At 33.8% G+C, this 22,315-nt stretch overlaps 2 protein-coding genes across 5 annotated transcripts; one reads left to right on the top strand and one right to left on the bottom strand.

The window, feature by feature from the left end:
* The first annotated feature begins 12,151 nt into the window (after positions 1-12,151).
* Positions 12,152-16,058, top strand: LOC147283792 (DNA repair metallo-beta-lactamase family protein). Of its 3 annotated transcripts, none has more exons than XM_086244976.1 (4): positions 12,152-12,463; positions 12,568-12,673; positions 13,151-13,338; positions 14,548-16,058. In XM_086244976.1, the coding sequence occupies exons 1-4, from the start codon at positions 12,269-12,271 to the stop codon at positions 15,871-15,873; spliced, it is 1,815 nt and encodes a 604-aa protein (XP_086101102.1). In that variant the 5' UTR covers positions 12,152-12,268; the 3' UTR covers positions 15,874-16,058. The 3 variants fall into 3 exon arrangements, with proteins under 3 accessions (XP_086101102.1, XP_086101101.1, XP_086101103.1); XM_086244975.1 differs by having other exon boundaries at positions 13,127-13,338; XM_086244977.1 differs by lacking the exon at positions 12,152-12,463 and having other exon boundaries at positions 12,633-12,673; positions 13,090-13,338.
* A 236-nt stretch (positions 16,059-16,294) lies between these two features.
* On the bottom strand, positions 16,295-17,998 carry NDHO (NAD(P)H:plastoquinone dehydrogenase complex subunit O). Of its 2 annotated transcripts, XM_086244978.1 has the most exons (6): positions 17,767-17,998; positions 17,581-17,636; positions 16,956-17,021; positions 16,784-16,825; positions 16,607-16,666; positions 16,295-16,467 (listed from the first exon to the last, which is right to left on the bottom strand). In XM_086244978.1, exons 1-6 carry the CDS (start codon positions 17,987-17,989, stop codon positions 16,438-16,440), a joined length of 477 nt encoding a protein of 158 aa, XP_086101104.1. In that variant the 5' UTR covers positions 17,990-17,998; the 3' UTR covers positions 16,295-16,437. The 2 variants fall into 2 exon arrangements, with proteins under 2 accessions (XP_086101104.1, XP_086101106.1); XM_086244980.1 differs by lacking the exon at positions 16,956-17,021.
* Between the last annotated feature and the right edge of the window lie 4,317 nt (positions 17,999-22,315).

Here is a 22,315-nt window from a genome sequence, read left to right as displayed (position 1 = left end):
AAGTGCATGAGCGGGATTATATATGTTCAAGGACATGTACATAAAACGAGATTGCGTGCATGGCCTTGCACGCAAGACCAGACTACATGCATGCCCATGCACTTGTTAAATTTGCACGCTTATTTCGTCTTAATATACATCATCCAAGTTAATTTGTTATTGAAAAAAATGTTAGTTAACTTTCCTAATATATTTTCAATGACCATTTAGTTTAGTGGATGACACTCAATTTCCCTTTGTTTCAGTAGATTATGAGTTTAAACCTCATGGACATTAGTTGATTAATTAAAAAAATGAACTTACCTAATATATTTTGAATCGTAAAATTCAATAAATTTATGATTACAATTAAAAATTTGTTTTAAATTAAGATTTATCCCTGGGTGTACGTTGAAAGCTTCTATAGTAGAACTCATTCGAGAGGGCTTAATTTATTAATATTCTTGAATTATTTGGATAAATTATTCTGTGCATAATTGCCGAATTTGTGTGTTGGAATTTCCAATATGTTCAATATGTTTAATTCTTTACATAACAAGTCGATCTCTAGATCACCTTCAGTTGTTTATCTTGTTTTTAAATTCCATCAAAAAGTAAAAAAACAAAAAAAATTCAAGGGGCCGGTATGGTTGTTATTGTTGGAATCATTCGGATGCTTTATTGAAAACATAATTTCTACCCTAATCCTATGTATATATATCTATGTATAGCAAAATTATGCAGAATGTTCATTTTTTACTTAAAGAACAGACATGCGTATTTTTATTATTTTTGTCATTTTATATCCTATTCTTGAAAAAGGTCAACATTTTAGGGTATAGGCCGGGTTCTATATTTCAGGGTTTGGAATCAGCATTTGAGGTCATTAATTATGTTTGAGCAAATTATAATTTAGTACCTCAACTTTACATGTTGTTTCAACTTAGTACCCCAACTTTGAAAACTTGCAAAAAAGTACCTCAGCTTTCATTTTGTATCAACTTAGTACCCAAACTTTGAAAACTTGCAAAAAAGTACCTCAACTTTCATTTTGTGTCAAAATAGTACCTCCGTTAGTTTTTATGTCAAAGTGGCAGGGGTATTTTCGTCTTTTCCTTAAATTTAAAAAATAATAATTTTTTTTTAATAAAAAATTTTTATAAAATTAAAAAAATTTGATTAAAAAAAATTTTCATAAAATTTTAAAAAAAAAAATTTATGAAATTTTAAGAATAATAAAAAAATTATAATTTTTTAAATTTAATTTTACGATAAAATTTCATAAAATTTTAAGAATTTTTTTATTAAAAAAAATTATTATTTTTTAAATTTAAGGAAAAGACGAAAATACCCCTACTACTTTGACAGAAAAACTAACGGAGGTACTATTTTGACACAAAATGAAAGTTGAGGTACTTTTTTGCAAGTTTTCAAAGTTGGGGTACTAAGTTGATACAAAATGAAATTAAGTTGAGGTACTTTTTTGCAAGTTTTCAAAGTTGGGGTACTAAGTTGATACAAAATGAAAGTTGAGGTACGTACTAAGTTGAAATAACATGTAAAGTTGAGGTACTAAATTGTAATTTGTTCATTATGTTTTATATGGGACTCAGTTGAGGATTTATATGCTAAAGTATCAAACTATGCCAAGAATACAATCCAAAGGTGAAAAACAAAACCATAAAATATACTCCAACGTCTTGCATATTTTTAATTCCCTTGTATTGAAAGAGATTTCCCTCCTTGTTAATACCACTTATCTTCGATCTTGAACATCCATTATTTAGCAAAATGAGTAGTGGCTTTACAGACTTTAGTCCCAGAAGTCATCGATCAACACTGTGCAAAATGAAAATAATGAACACCAAATCGAAAATCGGATTTAGCTTTTGATGAAGACAAATAGAACTTGATAGCACGGTCTTACTATTAATCATTTGAAGTATACATATTGAAATTTTTCACATCCAAAAATTTTAATAGATACAACAAGAGTGATAAACTTATCTAGGTACAAAGTTTCATATATACATAATTTGGCTTCGTAAACCCTCATATGACTGCAGAGCCTTCCCCAAATTAAGCTAATAATTACTGATATATGAACGAGTATTTAATTGTCCACCACATTAATTGCCTGCACTCATGGAAACCTCAACTTTTAATTAGTTAGGGGGTTGTTCGATCAGACGGTGCTGAATCATGTTGTAGTCTTGATCGAGATGTGGACCAATTGAAAACTTATTTCTCCCTGGAACACTGAAAGTAAGTTTTTGTGTTATGAACTCACTTTTAACAGAAAGAGAACATTGTTATATATTCAGATGCTATATGTATACTACAAAATACAGATACAGATAACCAATTAATAGAAGTCAATATAGAGCAGAATTAATTTAATGGATACTAAATTACTGCTGAGTTTGATATGAATTCATACCCAAATTCTCACAGCCAAAGGGGTCACCAAATTAAGATCAGTTTCATTACAAAACCATTTCTAATGACAATAAGTAAAAAAATTTCTTTTTTGTATGTAGATCAGATCGACATAAGATATCTGGTTTCAAAGACTCCAAATTTTATAAGTAGAAATTTAATCAAGAAACCAATTCAAAAAATAAAAAAGAATGTGTCAAATAGATTGCCAACAAAGACCTACTAGTTTTCTAGATCTGGACCCATTATTTGCATTCAGAAAAAGATCACCATAAATTTATCCATTAAAAGATCAGAACACCAAGATATAGACATATACATACATACATCAACTAATTAAAGTGGTTGATATTGCATCTCAATATCTCAGCCCCCAAACCAAATTTTTAGTACAAGCGGTGTGCCTGCGCTACATATATAGTAGAACATGAGTGTGTTTGTGTATATGCGTACGTGTGTATATATATAGAGAGCAGTTTTGCTCACCTCTTTTAACTCGGGTATATGCTCACCTCCCATCTAAAATGCTGTCATGTGTTTAAAAAACTAACCATGAGTTAATCTATTGTATTTAATTATTTCTGATGTTATAATGATGAGAGATAAAAATAATTTGACAATTCCTCTACTTTTATCCTTATCTTTTATTACTCAACTTTTTCCACTTTTTTTTATTACCTATTAATTTCTCTTTTCTCTTTTATTTAATTATTTCTAATAATATTTGCTTTTTTTGCTTTTTTGCTTTTCTCCAGTATGCCTCTAGTATCCAAAAAACCACATCCATTTAATAATTTTTGCTTCTTTTTTTTGCTATTCTCCAGTATGCCTCCAGTACCCAAAAAACCACATTTTTTTTTTTTTGGGTCTTCTCCTGTATACACCTTTTATCTACTTTTTTAATTAATTAAAAAAATATTACAACAACACATTTTTTTTGGCCTAAGAATTCTTCTCTCTTTTCTCATACATGACCTTTTCAGATCAAACAAATTCTTAGGCCAATCCAAGGTGTTGCAGCATTTGAAGAGAGAAGAATAGTTGCAACGACATAATTTTTTTTTTTTTTTGGGAACTCATGTAACTTTTTATTGGATTTTCTATGTATGCAAATGAGTTGTTTTAGATTTTTGTTTGGCCAACATTTTAGATTAAACTTTGCAAATGAGTTTTTTGTTCGAATTGCAAATGTGTTGTTGGAATATTTTATTTTTTCATTAATTAAAAAATAGATAAAGGTGTATATAGGAGAAGACCCAGAAAAATGGATGTGGTTTTTTGAGTACTGGAGGCGTACTGGAGAAGAGCAAAAAAACAAAAGAAGCAAAAATTATTAGAAATAATTAAATAAAAGAGAAAAGAGAAATTAACGGGTGATAAAAAAAAGTTGAGTAATAAAAGATAAGGGTAAAAGTAGAAAAGAGTTGTCAAATTATTTTTCTCTCTCATCATTATAACATCAGAAATAATTAAATACAATAGATTAACTAATGGTTAGTTTTTTAAACACATGGGAGCATTTTAGATGGGAGGTAAGCATATTCCTGAGTTAAAGGAGGTAAGCAAAACTACTCTCATATATATATATATATACACACATATATATTTAACTAATCGAACAAAAATTAGCAAAGAATCAGACAGACCTTTGATTTACCAAGAGTGAAAAGCAAGAATAATGAAAACTGTAATGATCAATCAATTAAAGGGTCAATGATATATATATTTTGGTAAATTATTGATCCGAAGTTTTGAAAGTCAAGATCTCAAGAATAAGATCATCTTTCTCTTCATCTTGGTCTTCTGATGCCTCAGAAATCTTCAACATTTTCTTAATGAAAAGCAAACTCCAAATGAGTAGTAAAAATAGATGGAGGGTTCTAGAAGGGGGCCGGGGTTTTGAAAACCAATGGGCAGGCTACAATCTTTGTTTGGAATCTGATTTTAGGTTTTGATATAAATTGAAAATGGTTGGCTCGGTCCAAGAGGTTCATGTATTTCATGATTGCTTCCTATTAATTAGGAAAAATTTTTTCTTTCTCAGTAAATAATAATTTTTTTTTTCTCTCTTTTCGTTAATCAGGCGTCAGCCCCAGCTTAGGAAAAATTATAGAGTATAACCAATCCAACGTGTAAGGGTATTATTGGACGATATGTTTATATTAGTATGGTATAATGTTAATAACATCCACTCATATTATAACACATAGACTGGTTATACCACGTGTCAATATATCAATTATACAAAATAATTTCGCTCAGCTTAGATGCATGTATTTGATGATTGTTTCCTATTAATTAGCCCAAAAAAATAATATTGTTCTTATATATAAAAGAAATTAAATATGATTTTTTTAGAAAAAATAAATGTATGATTATTATGTAAAGTCCAATATACCACCACATGGTGTAACAAATACACGTATTATAATATGAGTAGACATTAATAATTAGGCCCCGTTTGGGATTGTTGTGGATGACCCAAAAGCTGCTGTAGATGACAATTCTCAATCACCCACAGCAATTTTGGTGTTTGGTAAAAAAATGAAAAAGTGATTTGTCCCACAATTCTCAACTCCCCACAGCAAAAATAGAAAGCAGGTTTGTATGTGCTTTTGAAAGCTGCAGTGAATCACAGCAACAATGAAAATTTTATTTTACCCATAATACTCTTATTTTAGTAATTATAAATAGCCACAGCAGTTTTACATTACAATTTACCAAACACCTTCATACTGTTTTTTGTACTCACAACACTTTTGAAAATATAATTTACCAAACACTCAACTGCTTTACTTCACAGCTACATTACTTCACAACCGTTTTTTCTTACAGCAATCCCAAACTAAGCCTTAATACTAGTAGAAGTTGAACTTACTAATGTATATCTGATTCGAATCATACTAGTACAGATCAATTTATTTTACGACATTGGTAATAGGTAATACACGACCCAAAATTTTAATTACTAATCAGATGGTATGCAAGTAGTTCATTTCATGTTTCACACCCACTTTAACCTTCCAGGATTGCAACAAAATCAAATTCTTCATCTTCTTTTTTCTCAATTTTAGGAATTTGAGGAATCGATCGACGAAGAGAATGTCATGAAGAGATCGAATGAGAATAACCCAGCTGAACATTGATCACAAATTGAGCTTCTAAAAAGTCTTTCCTTCGCCATGTGAATTATGATAACCTTCGGGCTTGTGAACTTACATTTGTAGGGAACAGAAACTGAGTCATATCAACCTTCCTTTACTGACGTTACATGAACCTTTTTTTTAAGGGAACGTTAAATGCATGAACCTTAAAGGCATGTAGTTCTCCAAGGAACCCAGGAGAATAGAACGTATATGTCAAATTATCTTTCCGCTTAAGAACCCTATTACAAAGGTATGTTGGCATTGATTAACATTCTGAATGTTAATTGGCTATATATTAAATGCATTGAAACCTTGGGCAATGAATAAGAGCTTGCAGTTTTGATAATAGCCTCTCTCGGTTTAAATTCTATAAAAAGTATTTGTATTTTGAAATATCAATAATATATACAGAAAATTTATGGTTGGGTTGACATCAGCCTGTTGCATGTACGTGGGTTGTCTGTCACCCAAAACACCCGAGCTTATGGCTTTCATTGCTAGTCTTCAGATGCCATGGTGTAGGGATGCATGAAGTTAATTGTCTTGACGAGTCTCTCAGCACGGTTAAAGAATTGGTTGAGGCTAAGCTTTTTAATTCCTCCTTTGTTTATGTTCCTTAATTTTAGCTTTCATCCCCTCTCTTGTAATAGAAAAATTATTAGATAAATCTGATACACCGCCACGTAGTGTAACCAATCCAACGTGTGAGGGCATTATTGGACGGTATATTTATATTAGTAAGGTATAATATTAATAAAATTCACCCATATTATGACATGTTAGATTGGTTACACCACGTGGCAGTGTATCAATTACACAAAATAATTTCTCTTTGTAATAAGGTAGCACAAAAATGCACTCATTTTGCTTTGGATTGTGACTATGTTTTGGTTTGGGTGGAGGAGACCGAGTGCTTTAATTAGAAACCTAAAATGAGAAAGAAATTTAACTTAAACGCCAACCGACCAAAAAATTAAGTTGAAACTCAAATTGTCCACCGAGCGTTTGGCAGATACATTTGCAACCTAACCTGCATCTGAAAACTCCATCTACGTAAAACATGTCATCTACAACCTAAAAAAGGCATATGCAACTTAAAAAAAATGTATCTGCAACCTAAAAATGTGCAGATGCATAATGTATCTGTTACGACTCGTCCTCAAATATTGATAAGTACTTTATTTTAAATTTCAAGGATGAAATTTGTTTAACGAGTATATGTTGTGACGACCTATCCCGAAATTTTTCCAAATTTAATTGGATATGTTAACAATTTATTTTTGAAGGTTACTATTCACAAACACTATTCAAGGTTACTATTTGAGACACTATTTAAGTCTAACAGGAAAAGAATTTTATTTGGAGGGCTACAGGAAGTCTAAAAATTTTTCTGACCCTTTGGAAAATTAAGTTAAGCCAAGATGAGCATGTAGGAATTTTGTTTGGAATTATTTGGGTTTGGGAACACCTAGTTTGACAATTTTATCCTTAAGGGGTAAGTTTCGATGTCGCCGACCTTCTTAATTTGTTGATTCTAGTCGATTCCGGCCACTCCGCGACCTATCACCAATCGGGTTTTGCTCCCCTCTCCACCCTCAACAACCTAGTACCGTCCAATTTCAAAGATTTGGACGTTTGAAGTTCGATTAGAAACTTGGGTGATTTTGGGATTTCGGCGGTGTTTGGAGCTAAAATTCTTGGAAAGAAATTAATTAGTCAACAATAAATAATTAGTCGAAGAACCTGACCAAGAGATGAACAAAGTTGATTAATGAGCTCTCGATATCCAACACGCGAGGTGTGTCCTTTTGCAAAAGACACTCCGATGCCAAAATAAGTGTTTACTCAATTTAATAGTAATTGAAACTCGGAATAATTGCTTACCTTTTGCTGCCCATGTTTGGGGTTATTTATAGATCCTCAGTCCTTGTTCTCAAAGCGGTTCTTCCTATCTCCCCCACTCTCATTCTCCATGATTCCACATCCTGCATGGATGGATCACGTTGGGAGTGGGGAGATCATGGGTCAACTGATACCCACGTTCCTAGTTAATAGGAACGTGATGTGGTATTTAACATGGGTTTAATACCTGGTCTTTAGTCTGGGCCTTGATTATTCAATTAATGGGTCGATTTCACAGTGAGCCTCACATTTAAGTGGTATTGTTTGAAAGCCCAATGGTCAAGAAAGCCATTTTTCCTTGACCCAGCCCAATTCACGTTTTATCTATTGTTGCTTTATTTGGAGCCCATAGGCGGGTTTTCGAGTTTTTCGGCCAGTTTCGAGCTTCGTGCCAATTATAAAGGTTGGTCCTCTCATCGCACTCTTCTATTTGATATAAAATTTGTCAAAATCGGAGGCATATCTGGAAAAGGTCCTATTCACGCCGGCGGCCATCGCGGCTTTGTTGTGTGCGGCAGTGCTGGGGCCAGGCAGCAACATTTTTCTTCCTCGTCTTGATTCTAGGGTCCTAATTGGCCATTATTGACTCGTTGGTTGTGTACATGATGATCAAAAAGGAAAACCGAACGATAGACGAATTCCAGAAAGGTATAACCATTGGAAACCCTTCGTCGAATTATGTTGAACGTTTTTTACGGTCGTTGCTGAGACCAATTGTATTTATTGGATATATTTGGAATTAATTGTGATAATTATCTGTTTTTAGATAATTAAAGGAATAGTGCATTGTACAATTTGTACACAACATACATGGGCGTGTTTTACGAAACGGTCACCATATTTGGATTCTTTGGTGAATTTCAAGTGAAATGGATGTGACGCATGTCGTCAATTGATGTGTAGATTGAGAAATATGAAAACGTTATTGAAAAAGAGAATAATCGAATTATTCAATTAGAATTATCGAATTTAAGTTTTGTTCGTGGGACATTAGAACACCCACACCTATTTCAAGATTTTGAACGAGCCTAATACCTGGGTGAATCAAGATTTCGAGATTTAGGTGATATCGACACTCAAGACTCTCCCAACAAGGCTCGTGATTAGCTAGCCCAGTTTGTGAGTGGATGTTATTTTCAAAGAAGAATTTAAATGATTTAATTCCTTGAATATTATTTGAGATTCATTTAAGTCATTTCATTTAGAATATTATTGAGATTTCAATTGAGGTTTAAATGATTATTTTCCAAAATCATTTATTTGAAAGGAAAATGGAGGTATTGCATATGATATTTTGAGAAATGTTTATGCGTTATGAAATTATATGCATTTTATAGATTTAGAAATGAATTTGATTTATCTATGACATAAAAGCTCTTAAATTGAGCATGAGTTATTTTCAAGGAATATTTGAGGAAATGTTGAACATATTATTATGAGTTATGAAACATAATATATACTTTGAGATTGTTTTAAACCACTTGCCAGTACCCGTGCTCTAGGATGAGATTATATACAGGTAGATTTGGAAAACAAGTCGTGTTTTACGGGTTCGGGTCAAACCCAACACGACCCGATAATGTTCGGTTGGTAAAAACTCCAAATTGAATATGACTCGAAAATTATCGGGTATAACTGACACTACTCGTTTTACTCGAAAAAAAACCTATATCTTTTTTAAGCAAAAATATATTTATTTTAATAAGTTTTAATTAAACAAAAGAAGAAACAAGCATCTAACTATCTAAGCAATACATAGACACGATGGATAAGAGAGAGATGATCGATGGAGAAGAGAAAGACGATTGATGGAAATGAGAGACCAAGAGTGGTGATGCAGAGGAAAGACATGATGGAGAAAAGTGAGACGATCAATGGAGAGGAGAGACCAAGAGACACGATCGATGGAGAGGGGAGCCTGAGAAAGAGAAGCCAAAGAGGTGGAGGCGCAATTTTTGTTTTGGGAGTGAAATGAAGCTCAGTTTTTGATTAGGTTATGGTGTGGATATGTGAATGTGATTACATGTGGTAGGGTGTAGGATACGGTCTTAACATAATTATTAAAATGCCCTTAACGGGTGAAACGGGTAACTGCGAATTGACCCGACCCGACTCGTTATCTTAACGGGTCACTAACGGATGACACTAACCTGACCCTATAATTTCGAACCCAAACCAGTAAATTCTCATGTTGTGTCATGTTATTGGGTCGTGTGTGTTTTTGCAACGTCCATATACAGGCCTTTGGGACCCATCGAGATACACGTATAGGCTTTGGGCTATATGTTCGGGTGCTTTATCTACGTGGACATATGAGAGGATTACGGACATTGTGATACTGGTTGAGCCGGGTCACATGTGTTGGGATATCGGTTAAGCCGGATGCCTAGATTCGTAAGCCGGGGAAACCACGTATGGGTGACGAGGATGTGTTCTTAGTCGGGTACTAAAGTGATGGATTTGAGTATATGGATGTTTATAAATGATTTATTTCATTATGAGGTTTCTTGAGGAATTTCTTATTTTTATTTCATACACTTGAGATTTAAAATGAGAAATTGTTTATTTTGCTTTTGAAACAATATTATCGCATAATTGAGATTGAATATGATGGGATTACCCATATTTTGTGATTTGAGAAAGAGGTTATGAATTATGAGTTTTTAAACTAGGGAATTCAAAATGAGGAAAAATTAGGTTGATAGCTACGTTCAAAAGGAAGGTTTTGAAGGAAATGAGTTTAAAGTTATTTTTATCCACTCATTAAGGTTTTTATCTCAGTGAGGAAATTCAACGGTCGAATATAGGTTTTGTCTGAAATGAGGCCAAAGAGTAAAAAAAGATAAAGTTGAGGGTTAAAAAATTAAGAGTTGTATTAAAAGGGGTTATTTAATAAAATTTCCCTCATTTTTTCCATATATGAGGCCTCATATACAAGAAAGTAATAAACAAGAAAATAATAAGTTTATTTTAATAAGCGATAATTTTATATATGAGACCTTTGCTCAACATGCAAGGCCTCTACCTTGGGCTTGAGTCGGCCGGTGAGGAACTTTAATATTGTATATATTTCTTGTGTAACATTCACATTATTTGTGCAACATGATTTCATTTTTGTAATTGAGAAATATATATATATTCTGTATGTACACCAAGCACAGGGACAGATTTTAGTGGAGGGCTGGGCGTGCCCAAGCCCATCCTAATTTTTTAAATAGCTATAATGTATAAGCCCATAGGCCCCCCTCCCCCCTCCCCCCAATTAAAAAGACAAAACAATGAATTAAACATCACCCACTCACCCAAGTACTAATTATTTTCTTTTGTGACTTTTTGTTTCCTTTTATTTTATTTCACTATCTATTGTTCATTTTCCTTTGCTTCTCTCTTCTTTCACTTCAGCCTTTAGTCTTTAACAATTCATTGTATGATAAGAAATCAATAGTGTTTGTTCATAAATGAGAGAGAGAACTTCGTCTCTATAATGGTCCAAGGTCAATGATATTTCTTTAATAAATTCAGCCCCTCCAAATTTTCAATCATGGCTCTATCCCTGACCAAACACATAAAATTGCATTGAACAATTCGGATGGCAAAATTCTCTACCTCCCGAAAATCCCCACGGGATCTGACCCAATTAAGTAGGTATGGTAATACCATCTTCATTTCCGCTCCGTGTCCTGTATACCCGTTTAATAAAAACTCTTATACCCGTGTAATTAATTAATGAGTCTATTAATTATTAGGTACTGACACATTTTTTTATAACTCAAAACACACCAAAAGCCTTATAATTCCTTTGCGGGCCATCTTCTACAAATCTGGGCGTTCATGGTCTCTGTTTGTATCAGACCCTTTCTCTTTCCCCCTCTCTTCTTCCTTTTCTCTTCTTCCCTCCCTCTCCCTTTATCTCTCTTCTCTCCTCTGTCCATCTCTCTACTATGTTGCAACTTAATTGAACTAGTTCATATCTCGAAATCTTTATCAAAGAAACTGGGTAGTACTAGTGGTCCCTCTAATTAATTGAACTAGTTCATATCTCTACAATTTCAGTTTTTTTTTTGTCAACCTCTACAATTTTAGCTAAAAGGTCTAAATCCTAAATCAAAAAGCATTTATGTGTTTTTTTTTTCTTTAGTTTCTTTTCTAACATTCTTCTGAGCCACTTAACATAATTGGATTTAGCGTTTCAGAAAATACTCATATCAAGTATTCTACACTACTGAAACTGCAGTTTTAAAAACTGTATAGTTGCAGTTTCAGAAACTGAGCTAAAGAAACAAAAATCAAGAATCCATATCAAGTGTTCTACACCACTAAAACTGCAGTTTTAGAAACTGCAAGTTGCAGTTTCAGAAACTGCAAGTTGCAGTTTCAGAAACTGAGCTAAACAAAAAAAATCAAAAACCTGCTATTGATAAGAAAGGCATGGGGGTGAAGTTGGCTTCCCTGATAACTGTCTGGGCATTGTTATAGTGAGGAACTTGGCATGTTCTTTGGCTTTGGAGGGTGGGAGAGAGTGGAGTGAAGCCAACTAACCTAGATATTACAATAAAGTGACCTAATTGTTAAATATTATAAATAGGTGTATTACATGTTACAAATAATAGGTAAAGTGTAGCCCAAATTAATTAATTCTTAATTAATTATCAACCTCAGCCCGTAGGCAATAAAATTATAAAAAAATTTCCGGTTCCCTCTCTATCTATTTGTTTCCCACAATTTTCCCTCTTTTTCTGTCTGGGCCTGAAGCTTTGAGAAAATCGGCGGGAGAAGGAGAGGAAGAGAGAGGGCGAGGAAAGATGCCAATTGAAATGCCGAAAGGGCTACCATTCTCAGTGGATACATGGAGTTCATCTTCAAAGAGAAAGAGGCACCATTTCTTAACCCATGCCCACAAAGACCACTCTATTGGGATCTCCACCCACTTCTCTTACCCAATCTACTCTACCCTTCTCACCAAAACCCTTCTTCTCCAACACTACCACTACAGCAAGGTGTCCTTTCCTTACTTATTTACATTTTTCATTTCATTGTGTTTGATTTATTTCATTTTTTCTTTTTGGGTTTGATTTATTTCTTCTCTCCTTGCCTTTTGCAGCTTCATGATTCTTTGTTTGTGGGTATTGAGGTTGGGCAATCGGTGGTCATCGATGACCCTGATGGAGCCTTCACGGTTACGGCTTTCGACGCCAATCACTGTCCTGGTATTTGACTCTGATGAAGCCTTATTTCTTTTTCTCTTTATTTACTGAGGTTGCTCATGTGGGTTTGGTTGAAACGTTGAATTTATTATGTTCAAGCAATTGGATATTAATCGTGTTTGTTGATGTCCAAAATTGGTTTATTCACTGTTTAGTTTCTTATCACGGTGCCATGAATCAAACAAAAAGACTACCCAATCATGAAGTCCAGTAATGCCTGAAATGGCTTCAAAACCAATCATTGTTTCAAGACAATATCTTTTTTTTTTAACTGATGATATCTTGTATGAATCTATTGACCTCATAATATCTCATGGCTTTCTTTAGATGTAATCCATCTGTATATGGGGCCGGGGAGATTTTGTTGCTTCTAATTTTGCTCAAAACCTATAGTGACTTGAGGGGAGCTTTATTGACAGACAATACCTTTTTTGGCATGGATTATCTGAACTTCAGGAGCTGTAATGTTCTTGTTTGAAGGCAATTTTGGTAATATCCTCCACACGGGAGATTGCAGACTGACACCTGAGTGTCTGCAAAGTCTACCAGAGAAGTACCTTGGTAAGAAGGGAAAAAAGCCCAGGTGTCAATTTGATTATGTTTTTCTAGACTGCACGTTTGGAAAATCCTCTCAAAAGATCCCCAGCAAGCATTCAGCAATCCGACAGGTACTTTTTTTTTTTCCTTCGTAGTGCTATCCAGTCTTAAAGATCATGCAGAATGCTAAACAATCAGTCTTCTATTCAAGATTCAAGCTGAGACCTTTTTTCTTGGGGTTTTATTGAATAGTCTGAACTATATACATATGACGATAGATGTGTAAAGCATTTTGTGAAAAATCAATGGTGCCCTAAGATACCAATTTATAGATAAACACTTACACAAAGTTTTGCCTAGAGAGGGGGTCATGTGATAGACCACTGCATCATAGATAGAGGGTGAATAGCTACTGCATCATCTTGTATTGAATTCATCAATTTTTCTTTGGTGTATTGTCAAGGGACAGGCTGCAAGACATTCCATGGTTAAGTGTGTTTTAGATATGGAATGTGCTAATGGACTTTATATTTTGGCCTAACAAAAACCATCTCTGTGGCTTCTTACCTCTGATTGTCTGACATAATATTTCAAACCATGTTTTATTGAAGTAATCCCATCATAGTTTCCTATTTTCAGTTTCTCTATAGACTGTGAAACATAGCCATCTTATCTGTATTAGCATACATTTAATATGGTAGTTAGAGTTAGAAAAGCATTAGAGACTGTATTTTGAATCTCGACCATACCTCTAATCTTCCTTTGGGCAGTCAGATGAAGATACAAGTTGAGTTGACCCTTATGCAGGACCTAATTAACTTATATTGTTTATTAACCATTTTATCCTAATCAATGAAACATGATGCCAAATCAATATTGACCCATTTGTGGTTTTATCATATCTGGGTGCTATATTCTTGTGCCACTTTATTTGATTTCCATGTTATTTCTTTAGTAATTTTCATGGGCTGTGAGACACTGTTTTCCATCTGTTTAGTCAATGTGCTGAATTTGAGAATCGTTCATTTGATGTTGATGTGGACCTGTGGTAGTAGTGACTAGTGAGCATACATTTATAAAACGCAAAAACACATTTTTTTTTTGTGCATATTTCTTCTTTATGTAAGTTATTTGTGTATTCTCTTTTTTGTAATACTTTTAAATTTTCATTACTTGATTTTTATTAGTTTATAATAGTTTCCTCCACAAAAAACATAGTTTATATGAGTTTTACTTTTATGTGTACGTGTCCTTGGCTCATGCAACCATCTCAATGTACTCTCTCTCTCTCTCTCTCTCTCTTACTCATTCTGTTTGTTTTGCTTATCCTTTTAATATAGGTAATCAATTGTATATGGAAGCATCCTGATGCCACCAAGGTTTATTTAACCTGTGATCTTCTCGGTCAGGAAGAGATATTGGCTGATGTGTCCCGAACATTTGGATCAAAGATATATGTTGATAAAGCCACCAATCCTGAAGTTTTTGATGCTCTGACAGTCATCACTCCTGAAATCCTCTCCCAAGATCCATCCTCCCGATTCCAGCTGCTTGATGGATTTCCAAAACTTTCTGAGAGAGCAAAAGCAAAGCTTGCAGAGGCCCAAGTTAACTTAAAGCCTGAGCCTCTCATAATCCGCCCTTCATCACAGTGGTATGTTTGCGGGGGAGATTTCCTGGATAAAGAAAGTCAAAGAAAGCTGAGTATTGATGAAGCAGTAAGGGACCAATTTGGCGTTTGGCATGTTTGTTATTCAATGCACTCATCCAAGGAGGAATTAGAGTGGGCTTTGCGTCTTCTAGTGCCTAAATGGGTTGTTTCAACAACCCCCAATTGCAGGGCTATGGAGCTGAATTATATTAAGAAACACTGTTTTAGCTCCCAAATTTTTTCGAATGATCCTCTTTGGAAACTTCTAGACATCAGTGTGGAAACTTCTTCAACTGAGGATGTACCCATTAAAGGTGTGGCCTCTCCAGTTCTTGAAGTGTCCACTCAAAGCCCTGCAGATTCTCAATCACAACTGATAAAAATATCCACTTCCCAGAAAGAATTCTTCAATTTCTCTCCTCCAAGAAAAAGACCGTCTGTCACGTTATTTGGTAGAGCTAGGCTTGGTTTCCAAGAATTTGCTATTCAGCAGGAAGAGAAGAAAATTGTGTACATAAAAGATGAACCTTCTCAAGAAGTTTGCAGTAGGGTAGAACCCAAATTCTCAGGCCAGGAGGAAGAAAACAGTGAATTAAAGTGGAACAAGCCTTTGGTGAACAAGGTGGAGGAAGCTGTTGAAGAATTACAATGTGAAAAGCAAGTGGAGGAAGAGAAGAAAATTGTATACACTAAAGATGAACCACCTCAAGAAGTTTGCAGTAGAGTAGAACTCAAATTCTCAGGCCAGGAGGAAGAAAACAGTGAATTGAGGTGGAACAAGCCTTTGGTGAACAGGGTGGAGGAAGATGTTGAAGAATTACAATGTGAAAAGCAAGTGGAGGAAGAGTCAGAAGCTCACAAGGTTTCTTGTTCTCCCATTGGGTCATCAAAGTGCTTCAGTGACACATTGAGAAAGTTATACAGGTCAATGAATGTTTCGGTGCCTCAGCCTCTTCCTTCTTTGGTCGAACTTAGGAATTCCCACAAGCGTGCTAAGAGGAGATTTGATTTCTGATCTCTCAATTAAGTGAAAAATTGAGTCTTAGCTTTGATTATCAGACTCACAAGAACAGTATACACAACATATAGCACTTTATTTTTCCTGTCTGCCAGGTGAAAATAGTTATTCTGGTTATCCTTGGGTATGGAGAAAGTAGAAATTGCACTGCAAGAGTGCCTGTTGTATAAGTACATGGCGTACATACATGATATGAAAATTTGCAGGATTTCATTTATGTCCAATTGTGAGTCAAAACCAGAGTGTATGTATTGGGTTATAACTTGTGCTTCATTACTTGTAATCATCAATACATAATTGTAGCGCTGTAACTTTAAATGAGAACCGTCTTGTTGAAGTGTTCTATGTGTGCTTGATCGGTCAATTAAATCAATTACACTGCCATTGACAAAAAATGCAATACAAGTTGCAAATGGTGTTGAAGAACCAAGACTGTTTTTTTTTTTTTTTTTTACAAAGGTACAGTACAGCCTGTAGATGCTTAGTTTTGATATTTATTAGCATGATGAAATCAATGCCATCCTCAAATGGCTTATTGAAATCCTGCATTTGGAGCCTGTATCACAGTCTCTCATAATCGAGTTTCTCTGACTGCAAGAAAACACAAGTCAACTACAAAATCGATCTGAAAAGTGTCTGCCACGCAGAAAAACCTCAATTGACCAAAATTGAATATTAATCAATGTAACAAGCACCACATAACATTATGGAAAAAAGCAGTTACAAGTACCTTGATAAGCATGTCGGTTGGAAGCCAAGCCGGTGCGGTTGGGACCCCAACCCATGCTACCTACAACATAATAATTACTTCATTAGTTTGTTTGGTTAGATACAAGACTCGAGAGCTACATTGGATTTCAGAAAAAATAAATAAATAAATAAAGAAATAAATTATAATAAAACTTACAAGTGCATACTCCCCTGTCTCAAAAATGCGTAAATCCAATACCTGAAAAGGGTTCCTTTAGTTACTCAAAGATGTGCAAAGAGTCATACCTAATTGCAATTAATTAATAAACTTGTTCTTTTATTAGCATTAATATTTCCACTAGTTATGTGAAAAAGTTTGAAGACACTACCTCACCGCGGTCTTCATAAATATAGTCTAACCCTTTGTAATAAGGTGGATGTCCAACGGATAGATACTGAAATTGTGCAAATAAAATCATAATCGATTGATATCTTTCATTCATTATGAATAGCTAGCGTGCACACACATATACACACACAGACACATATAGTGTTATTCAGGTGTGAACGTGATATATATATATAGTCTCATGCATGTTCGCCGGTGACGCCGAGCGCTCGGTGACCACCACCCAGTACTCGGTAGTGTAAAATTTTGCAACTACTAAGCGCTCTGCACTGGTTTGTCGACGTTTATGTTATGATTTAGTTCTTGAAACTAAACCCTAACATAACGCCTCTACTAAAACCATTCTATACCCTAGGAGAGGATAGGGTGAACCAATGAGAGTTTACCATCAACACTCGATTGTTTTAAAAAAACATTTCCGAGCACTTAGTGACAGGTTCACATGTTGTTGGTTCTCATATATATATATATATATATATATCTATATTTGTATATCTATCTGATATCACAATAATCTTATTTGCTTCTAAAACAATTGTATAGGAAATAAATAGTAGCAATGTGTGTATTATCACTTCACTAAAAGTCCACTTGTGAGTACTTACATTGACACTATTAAGATACTTCTCTTTATCCACCCTCACAATCTGACCCTTCTTCACTGCCCAAAAGAAGAAAAATTAATAATTAATAATAAACAAAAGAGCAATGATATTCATCCCCTCAAGTATATCCTAAAATGAATCTCATTTCTCAGTTCAAACAGATTTTACAGAAAATTTGAAACTCACTGGAATAGACGGGCTTCTTGGGAGGCTTAGAAACTGTGCTTGAAGGTTTAGCATTGGAAGAGTCTTGGGTTTGGGGATGTTTGAGTTTCTCCTTATCTGGTTCTGCAGCTTTTACAGCTCTAATAGACAAAACATGAAAAGAGTTTCTTCTCAAAGTTTGTGGGAAGGGAGAAGGAGACAAGGATGAGAATGGGTTCTGTGAAAGAGTTGCAGAGAAAGCCATGGGAGAGAGAGAGAGAGAGAGAGAGAGAGAGCTTTGATGGAGAATGTCACAATTCAGGTTTCAGAACCCTCTCTGTTGAGTACAGATAAGAGATGAGGACTCGTCTTTTATTTCCAACGGCCAGCGTTTGAAGACAAGAGTCTGGTGGGTTCCCGGTAAGTGAAAAAATAATAATCATAACAAACGGGTTGAATTGAAAATAGTTTTTTTTTTTTGGCCAAGAATATAGTTAATTTGTAAAAAGCCTACGGCAGAAATTATAATATTGAAAAAAATAAAAAATTACGGATAAATCAATAAAAAGTTTTGAAATACTAAAATGGTCATTATGGGCTTTCTTTTACTTGTGAATATGTGATTCTATGAATGTGAGGGAAAGATGGAGATGGAGGAACCTTGTAGACTTGTAGCTCCCAATTAGCTTATTTTGACAATTTTGTATGTCAATGCCAGTAGCCTTCAGGTCTTATGGCACATTGCTTTCTTTAAGAATAAGAACTAGGGTAAGTTTGAAAGTTTAATTAAGGGAGATTTAGAGTTTAGTCTATTTTATGAGTCTTTCTTATATTAAGACCGGTAGTGATTTAAGGTTTTTAATTAAGTTATTTTCTTTTTCTTTTTTGACCACTTTATATTAGGTTCTAACATGCAACCTCTACAAAGCCCACTCTACACCCAAAATCTTGGAACCTAACATGTAGTCTCTACAAAGCCCACTCTACACCCTAGGAGGGGAAGTACCCTTCAAATAGAGGGAAATACCCTTCAAATCGGGGAATGACTTTATTATGAATTAAAAGGATTTTCTTATAAATTATTATGAATTAAAAGGATTTTCTTATAAATTATTATGAATTAAAAGAATTTTCTTATAAATTTTAAAACACCCCCGGTCCCCATTTAAAAACGATTTTTCTAAATGACCTAAGTCTAATTATCTCTTTAATTAATCCCCATGACTCCACTTGTACCACATAAATTGCTCTTCTTATTTCTTTTTTTAGTATCTGTAGCACATATATTGTTTGTTCTCGATCCTTTATTCCTGTATTGATTTATTTTTGAGTTACTTAGTGATTATACACTATTCTTTCTTTTTTCAATATATGTTTGAAGTTCTTGTGTTGTTTTATTGGTTTTGGAAACTGTAATACACTCACTGATTTGAGGAAAATAAGAACAGTTTTTCAAAATTTAGAAACCAAACACTATTGCACAATTACTGAGTTCTCAATCACATAAAAGAGCAGCGTGTCGCTGCACCCTAAGACTCTCAATACGCCTTTTTTTTTTTTTTTTTTTTTTTGTGAAAATGGTCATTGTCACACATTGTGTGAATTTTCAATAAGTCAATCATTCAACTTGGCAAAAGTAAGAATGGTTTTTCAAAATTCAGAAACCAAACACTGTTACACAGTTATCAATTTCTCAATCACATGAAAGAACAGTGTGCCGCTGCACCCTAAGGCTCTCAATAAGCTTTTTTTTTTTTTTGGTGCAAATGGTTATTGTCACACAATGTGTGAATTTTCAATAAGTTAGTCATTCAACTTGGCAAAAGTAAGAAGAGTTTTTCGAAATTCAAAAACTAAAAAATGTTGCACAGTCATCGATTTCTCAATCACTTAAAAGAGCAGCGTGTCGCTGCACCCTAAGGCTCTCAATAATTTTTTTTTTGTTGTTGTGCAAATGGTCATTGTCACATAGTGTGAATTTTCAATAAGCTGATTTTGAATCGATTACTGTTTGACAATCACCATTTGAGTTTACAAGGGTTGAAGGTTTATAATGTTTCTTTGGGGTTTATAAATGTTTATTAGTATTCAAGGGTGTTTAAATTTTTGGTTTAGTATTTCTTATTTTTGGTGTTGTGAATTTGAATTGTTGATTGTCACACAATTATTGATTTCGAATCAGTGGCTGTCACACAGTTACTGATTTTGAATCAGTGACTGTTTGACAATCACCATTTGAATTTATAAGGGTTGAAGGTTTATTTATGTTTCTTTTGGATTTATAAATATTTATTAGTGTTCAAGGGTGTGTAAGTTTTTGATTTAGTGTTTCTTATTTTATGGTGTTGTGAATTTTGAATTGATGATTGTTACATAATTACTTATTTCGAATCAGTGACTGTCACACAATTATTGATTTTTGAAAAGTTTTTCGAAATTCAGAAACCAAATATTGTTGCACAGCTACTAGTTTCTCAATCACATAATAGAGCAGCGTGACGCTGCACCCTAAGGCTCTCAATATATATATATATATATATATTTTTGTGTGTGTACAAATAGTCATTGTCACACAGTGTGTGGATTTTCAATAAGTCGGTCATTTAGCTTCGTGAAAGTAACAAGTGTTTTTCGAAATTCAGAAACCAAACACTATAGCACAGTCATTGATTTGTCAATCACTTAAAAGAGCAGCGTGTTGCTGCACCCTAAGACTCTCAATAAGCTTTTTTTTTTTTTTTTTTTTTTTATGCAAATGGTCATTGTCACACAGTGTGTGAATTTTTAATAAGTCAATCATTCAATTTCGTAAAAGTAAGAAGAGTTTTTTGAAATTTAGAAATTAAACATTGTTGCACAGTCATCGATTTGTCAATCACCCAAAAAAGCAGCATATCGCTGCACCCTAAGGCTTTCAATAAGCTTTTTTTTTTTTTTTTTTTTTGTGCAATTGGTCATTGTCACACAGTGTGTGAATTTTCAATGAGCTGCAGAAAGACTAGGTAGTTTTTGATAGTCATTAAAATATTCATTATTCATTCTTTGCACACGTACTGTTAAGCAGTCATTGAATGATTATGTTTATTCTTTTTCCTTTTCATTCTTTTGCACACTGTCAAGCATTTACTGAATGATTATGTCAAACTAATAATGCACATAAAATTGTCCAGCACTAGTTTGGTGTCTCAAAATGTTTGTTTGTTAGGTTTTTCATGTTTGTGTATATTTTTTGCATTTTTGTTATTTTTGTATACAATATATCATACAATCACTGTTGTAGTTTTTTAGATATTCATGGCTTGTTGTTACTGTTTTTGAAGTTCATGCGTTGTTTTATTGGTTTTGGACACTATAATACACTCATTGATTTGTTTTATACCGTCAGTTGTTCAATACTCCAGACCAAAGCCATTACACGGGGAGGGAAGCAGTTAAAACTCTGCAGTTGAAAGTAGTTTACCATTGGATATATAATGTCATACTAATTTAGTTTTTAATTAAACTGTATTATACATTTTTTTAATAACAATTAGTTAAGTTAATATTGTCACGTGTCAAGTCCTAGTTAATATTGACCTTTTTGTAATTTTTCCATGTGTCAGCTTCTGGTGACATCACTAGTATATAAGCACAGTGACAAAGGATGGTAAATATATCTACCTTTTATGACTGGTTCTATTTGTGCAAAATTTCAAAAATTCCATTTTAGTCAATGGATAAAAGCATTGACCATTATGAAATGTTAAACTATTTTTGTGATTTTTATGTAATTGACCAAAAAACGAAAAGAGATGATGAGGGTGTAGTCCACATTTTGACTACGATTTGGACTAAAACTATATATCTTTTTGGAATTAGACTGAAATTCATTTTTTATATTAAGGTCCAAAAATTCATGAAAAATTAGCAAATAATATATTACTGACATAAGGTTTTCACGTACATCAATATGCTGCAAGGACATTCATGGGTTGAATTCATGGACATTCATGTTTTGTGTTTATGTTAAAGTTGCTGAGATGCCATACATTTGGTTATACTGGGGTCACAGATAGAAGAGGAAAATCAAGCTTAAAGAGTTGCCAGGAGGAAATTGAACTTCAGATGAAAGCAACCTCAAGTAAGGAACAAAAGGAAAGTGGAGACAGAAGCTGAAATTGAAGTGAGGGAAGTTGATTTTCTTTTTAGTCGATGCATATGGTTCTTTTGCGGTTAGGTTGTAAAATTTATGTACTTTAGTTTGTCAAATGTTGTTTTGGTAATATTTTGGAATTAGCATTTTGACTTTGTAAATTCAGATGACTATTAATATATAATGTTAGATTTATTTTTGTCATGGTTGAGTTAATTACTTTGTGGAAATGTTACTAAAAAGGAAACAATTTGGATGCTGAATGTCTTTCTAACCATCACACAAGCCAAATTTGCAAAACAAGTTAAATGTGAATCAAATAAACAATGGTTGTCAATTTAAGAATATTGTGTTAGTAAAACTGAGACAACAATTTTAGTTGAATCGTCATTCCTTAAGATATCTTCTAACCACATTTAATACGTTAAAAATGATGTATATCAATACTCTATACAACAG

This window comes from Dryas octopetala, chromosome 5 (assembly GCF_963921425.1).
Source record: "Dryas octopetala chromosome 5, drDryOcto1.1, whole genome shotgun sequence".
Classification (NCBI taxonomy): Eukaryota; Viridiplantae; Streptophyta; class Magnoliopsida; order Rosales; family Rosaceae; genus Dryas; species Dryas octopetala.
The sequence above is the reverse complement of the archived record's forward strand: the minus strand, read 5'-3'. Positions and strand labels throughout refer to the sequence as shown.

Excerpts from the sequence above, each read along its gene's own strand:
- NDHO (XM_086244978.1), bottom strand. The coding sequence starts at position 17,989 with ATGGCTTTCTCTGCAACTCTTTCACAGAACCCATTCTCATCCTTGTCT. Across the intron at positions 17,637-17,766 it reads CAAGAAGCCCGTCTATTCCA|TGAAGAAGGGTCAGATTGTG; the intron begins GTGAGTTTCAAA and ends TCTTTTGGGCAG. Across the intron at positions 16,826-16,955 it reads TTTATGAAGACCGCGGTGAG|GTATTGGATTTACGCATTTT; the intron begins GTAGTGTCTTCA and ends AACCCTTTTCAG.
- LOC147283792 (XM_086244975.1), top strand. The coding sequence starts at position 12,269 with ATGCCAATTGAAATGCCGAAAGGGCTACCATTCTCAGTGGATACATGG. Across the intron at positions 12,464-12,567 it reads AACACTACCACTACAGCAAG|CTTCATGATTCTTTGTTTGT; the intron begins GTGTCCTTTCCT and ends TGCCTTTTGCAG. Across the intron at positions 13,339-14,547 it reads AGCATTCAGCAATCCGACAG|GTAATCAATTGTATATGGAA; the intron begins GTACTTTTTTTT and ends CTTTTAATATAG.